Below are 6,000 nucleotides of genomic sequence, written 5' to 3'. Positions count from 1 at the left end.
CCACGAGCCTGACATTTGTGGTTTTAGGCGAAATGTCTCAGCAACTGCCGTTAATACATTCATGTCTCCGTCAGGATGATAGTTACCACTTTGGTGATTCCCTGTAATTTTACAAAGCACCATGATCAGGTCAAAATGTTTGGATGACCAATAGTTTGAGATTTATAATATAATATATATATATATATATAAAACATAGCCACCAGCTTCACATGAACTGTGCTTGGCTGCAATTAGCAAATGTTGGCGAGCTAACATGCTGTCAAATACAGACACATTTGTGACTCTCAGACTACAATGTGGATTCATTCATACACATATGCAAACTAAGCACATTAAAAGAAAAAAAGAGAAAGTACTCACACTGAAAATGCTAAAGACAATTTATTAGTAGACACTCATCAGCCAGAAACAATAACCACCTGAAGAATGTCTTCCTGAAATACACCATTTGATTGGCAGTGTAAAATAAGGCAAAGGGCTTAAGATCATGTTTTATACACTTTTGCACCAATGATAAACAGTTATACATTCACTTGTTACAGTAATTATGCTTTTCTGATAAATCTGTCCATATACCCACATACCAAGAAAGCTTTATTAGTTAAGGGGTAGCGAATTGAGCCGTGTTTGCGAGAGCAATACTCATCATAATGCATTAGCTGTTTTGGCCAGAGATATCAGCTATAATCTGACCACAACCAAAACTATTTTGGGATTGCAAAAGCCAATGCACTATACTGACAAAGTTCATACAATTACCATCACCATAAAAGGGCTATGCCACCAAAATTCTTGAAAGTCTTCAAAAGCTGATTATAGCATGTATAGATTTAAATGATATAAATGTCCCTTTACTCATAGGCAAACAAAATAACTTATAAAGTATTTTGTTACATAAAACACATTTTGAGTGAGTGGTGAAGTGTAGTGACTGCTTTACTGGAGACCAGCCATAGGTTGTTCCCAGCATCACAGCAGATTGATGTCATCTTTACCTCGTAATAATTTCTATAATATCTTTACCAAATTTATTGTAGCCGTTTATCTTATTATTTTTGCATCCATGGTATTTTTATTCATTATTTTGGCATTGCATTTAATCATTGTGCTCCATGTACACCTTGGCTGAAATCTGCATTCAGAATATTATACTGTTCAGTACATATTTACTCTTTTGAATAGTTCTTTCTTCATATTAAATCATATGTAACAGTATCTTAAGACACGTTGAATCCCATAAAGAGATGTAGAGATGCCCAATTTAACAATGTTTTAGTTTGAAGGCTTAGGACCTATAAGAATTGCCAGTCTTTTTGCAGTTTGCAGTGCACATTGTGTGTGATCACAGTGTGGTCTGACCTGCAACAGTCAGAGCTTGAGAAAATAGTTCACAGGTGGGTGGTGTGTTGGGAATATACCAGTTTAGTAACATTAGACACAGGATACCATACCTGCAAAGTGTATATATATATATATATATATACTGTATGTTTCCAAAAGATATGGGAAAAAACATTATAAAGCATCTAAACAGCGTATTCAGTATTGCACATACTCACACACACACACACACAAACAGACGCACATAGTGGTGTTGCTATTGGCAACGATGTCGTTAGCCAGGATGAGTAACTAGGTGGAATGCAGCTCATCTGTACAGGGTCGTCTATTCTATTGAGATACCAAACAGTTCAGGGATAAGTAATGAAAGAGCTACTTTCCAAAATTATACATATCCATTTTCCTTAAAAATAAAAGGTTTGCTACCTCCAGAGCAACCAGTGGTATATATAATCCATCAGATTTAGTAATCTTCTGCAGTTTAAATGGTACCACTCATTCTATTCTTGAGATGTGCAGGTTTTAAATGGTAGATATTTTATTTTGGAAAGCAACTCTTCAGTTACACAAAACTCTATAGTGGTATTATATAAAGAACAGTGACATCAAAAAGGAAATAAACTGACCTTCACCAAGAAGCACTGAATATATATTCATATATATATATGTATATTTTAGAAATACATAGAAAAATATACAGTCATCTGAATGCCCATTATACAATTGTACACAGTAGTGTCAGAAAAAAGCCTTTATAGTGGAGTAGAAGAGATGTGATACGTACAGAGGGAGTGAGCGAGATCTGTAAGTCAGAACTGTTCAGAGATTGTGTGGTATGAACCATGGAGAAGTTTGGCCACTCTATTATTATTATTATTTCACTGGTTTATATTTCACACCAAATATAAACCCCTATTTTTGCATTCTTTCTTTTTTGGTTGCCAATGCTGTCAACAGAAAGTAATTGTTTTGTACTACTAACAGATATTAACAGATGATTGGCAGCAACACGTTGTACCCTGCGAGTACCTGGTTGTCCTGCATATGACAACCCACGTAAATACTAGTAGTGATGGGGAGGTCTTACAGCAGTGAATGTGTTAGACTAAAGCACAAACCTAACTGACAAAGTTAGAAGTACAAAAATGCTACAATAAGTGCACAAAGTTTCCCAGTGGGCAGCACTGTACACATCTTCAAGATTTATACTCATTTCATTTCTGTTACACTTTACCTTTAGTAAAACCATTTACAAGAATTATCTGTATTATTAGGTATCGATACATAGAGGTATACTGATGGCCAACTTACTGTAAGTCAAATTGTAAGTGCAAATATTTCAAAATAAAAGAAAAACTGCTTGCATGTACCTGGTGGTTGAGGGTGATTGGGGGTGCCCATGAATACATGAGCCTCATCTGAGGTCAATCAAAAACTAAAGAAAGCAAAATGTATGGGTGTGGTTCCTCTAATGGTATAGGGGCTCGCATAATATAATATATAATGAATCATGTATAAATTAAGGAATGTGATCGGTAAATGTCTGGCACCATGTTGAATTAAACCATAAAACACATTTATGTAACTTCGTAAGGTTTCAACCTTGCTATGTGAAATGCCTTGAGATAATGTATGTTGTGATGTTGTGCTATACAAATCAAATCAAATGTAATTTAATTTGCAATTTTTATTTGACTCACAGAGAGGCATAATTTACAGCCTGCAAAACAACAAGAAACTTTTTTTTAGAAACATAACATTTATAATTTCAAAGTATATCTCATCACACGTAGTGAATAAATACCTTGTATTTCAGCACAATTTTGTGTTTAATAAGTCACATTAACATAACTTTTGTCTCATCATTTTTTTAAACAAGGATAAAAAGCAGATTTTACATGGTTTGTTTTTTCTAATCCCTCTGCTCAGGTGCAAAGCTCCATGTCATTGTGTCATTGAACTTCATTACCATCATTGTGCGCTGCCTGTCAAGCTGAAACGTGACCGTTGGCGATGTCATCCCTGACATCATCAAAGGGTTGTGACTTGATTTAAAAGAGAAATTAAAGGAGGAATCTTTGTCAATTTTCTCAAAAACCACTCATCCAAAAAACTCTTCATGGCACACACTTCCCTTCCTTAGATCCTGAGGAACACACCCGCAAAGTTTAAAGTTGATTGGACGAGCAGATGTGGAGAAAATTGAAAGATGGACAGAGATTCCTCCATGTAGAGCTAGATGGTAGAGATGTAGACGGTGGAATGTAACTGTGATTCAAGAGTCTTGATAAGAAGTCAGTCAATATAAATCTTTAAAAGGCTTGGAGTAGTTAAACATCAAGTAGTCCATGTAATAGAAATCATAAACTCGCTGTCTCTCCATCATACTGACCTGTGAGAAGTAATTTTGTGTGACCTGCGTAGAGGTCCTCTTGTCGGTTGGGTTCCTGTCTTTAAAACTAGGCAGCGTGAGGTTTTGTGGTGCCCCGATCAATCGCAGGAAAAAGTTGGACTCCTCATCCATGGTCTCAAACTTTCCAATGAAGTCGTAGTCTATGAGACAAGGGTTGCAGAGCTGGTTCGCCTGCTCCCAGTGGATGTCCATTCCCACGGGCCTGTGGACGTCCAGCAGGTACTGGACAAACTCCTTGAATGTGACCCCATTGCCCGTCCTTAGTGCTTCCAAGGACGCATTGGCCCTGTACTTGGAGATTATGGGTTTCCCAAACAGTGAGTGGTAGTAGTTGTTTGGATTTTCAAACTTGTCCCTATAAGCCGACACCATCCTCTCCAAGGGTTCTCGGACAAACATGACTTTGGTATAGGTTTTCAGTCGGTGCATTATACCCTTTTGGTCAAAGCTGTCGAGCTTCTTGAGGTGGTGGTCATAGTGGACTGTATCATGTTTAATACTCTGAGTGTTGTAGGCCTGGCCTGCAAGCACCATCAGTGTCCTCTTCCAGTTGGAACAGCCCGCCTTGGGCACCTGGCAGTACAACAACTTGTACTTGTCCACCACAAAGAGGTATTTCACATGATGGCGTGTGATGGTCCTGGAGATGCTGCTTTTGTACTTAGCACATATTTCCTTCATCAGTTTCTTGCGGGCCTCCAAGTGTTTGATGAGCTTTATCCAGCTCTCAGGGCAAAAAGAGCCTGAGTAGGAAGAAGTGAAGGACGAGGACACATTATTGGAGATGTGACTAATCTGGGGACTTGTTTTCAGCAGCTTGCGCTGTCTTTTGGAGACGTGATGGGGGTCTATGTCCCGTTCTCGAGACCCAGGGGTGGCTGTCTGTTGGCTACTCTCAAAGTGTGGGAACTGCATTGGAGGAACCAGGCTGGACAAGATGCCTTCTGTTGCTTGATGGTTGTCAGATTTACTTCCCTCTCTGTCCTGAGTAGAAAGAGTCTATAAGATAAGATGAGAAGAAACAAGAAAAGTTAAGTTAAGATAAGATGAGATGAGGTAAGAATACATGAAAATATAAAATATAATAAGTAGGCAATTAAAAATACAATACATTAAAATACAGAGGATATGAACACAATATACCCCTTTCAATACAGACAGAAATATTGTTTGTCTGGGGTGAAGTGCAGTGGAACGAAATTATTGCATGTAAACTGATGTAAACTGAGATTTTGAAATGAACATAGCCATATATATACGTATTTATAGAATGTTTTGAGTATATATGCAGGTATGGTGAACAACATGACTATACTTATGATATAAATATAAATAGGTAATAGGTATCAATAGTTATTAAAAACAATATGACAAGAGACAGTAGCTGAGATAAAAACAAACTACTAAATTATTTTCATACGTTAATGTGGACTCACAGTATGTGCAAGAACATCAAATGTATACTTTTGACCTAACAAAGGTGATGAACCTGAGCTGTATTACCAGAGAAAACATTTCCCCTGCATGTTCTCTTCAGTACTCAAACAGACCACATGATGGTGCTATTTCACTACACCTTCAGTATAAGCCTGACTTCGTTCCACTCAAATGTCACAAACTGCCCAATGCCATTCATGACCTATCAATACACTGAGCTGTGATATCATATAAATGTCTTATAAACACTTAATGGGGAATCTAAATTGGAATCATCCACTGTCTAATAATTGTCAGATGACGCCCAAGGCCATTGTGCATTCTGACATTTTATTTCAATTAAATAATGTAATGGCATCATAAAGCCAATGGACTGGATGTATAATTTTAATTTTACAACAGACAAGGTGATGAGACCATCATGAATCTTGGCTCACCCCCCTCCTGACTTAAATGGCCATATTCTTTGATCTGCAGGGACATCTGGAGGGAAAAACGGAGGGAGTTGTTCAGCCCAGTGTGTTTAATTGGCCAGGCAAGCACGGGACAGTGAACTGTGCATCAAACACTGTGTTCTTCAGGGCTCGCACTGATGTGAGCGTCTGATTGGTGCTGATGATTGTGGCAGACATGAGAGCAGGCAGGGGTCAGATGAGAGAAGATACTGGCATAAAAGTGCTGCCTGTCTGACATAGAAACCTAGTTTATAGGTTGTTTTAACGTCAAGGCCTAATTCAAATCTCCAGTGGACGACTTTATAATGATACATAGAAATTTAGGACACATTTTACCTCCTGTGATTGTTT

At 37.8% G+C, this 6,000-nt stretch overlaps 1 protein-coding gene across 1 annotated transcript in view; it reads right to left on the bottom strand.

Moving 5' to 3' along the window:
* Positions 1-365: 365 nt before the first annotated feature.
* The window catches only part of LOC109624922 (carbohydrate sulfotransferase 8), a 166,609-nt gene continuing 160,974 nt past the window's right edge, over positions 366-6,000 (bottom strand). Inside the window, exon 4 of the mRNA XM_020079851.2 lies at positions 366-4,756. Coding sequence (XP_019935410.1) covers positions 3,644-4,756 — 1,113 coding nt within the window. The 3' untranslated portion in view covers positions 366-3,643. The remainder of the gene's footprint in view (positions 4,757-6,000) is intronic.

Source organism: Paralichthys olivaceus, chromosome 1 (assembly GCF_024713975.1).
Source record: "Paralichthys olivaceus isolate ysfri-2021 chromosome 1, ASM2471397v2, whole genome shotgun sequence".
Taxonomy (NCBI): domain Eukaryota; kingdom Metazoa; phylum Chordata; class Actinopteri; order Pleuronectiformes; family Paralichthyidae; genus Paralichthys; species Paralichthys olivaceus.
Note: the sequence above shows the minus strand (reverse complement) of the source record. Positions and strands in the feature narration are given on the sequence as shown.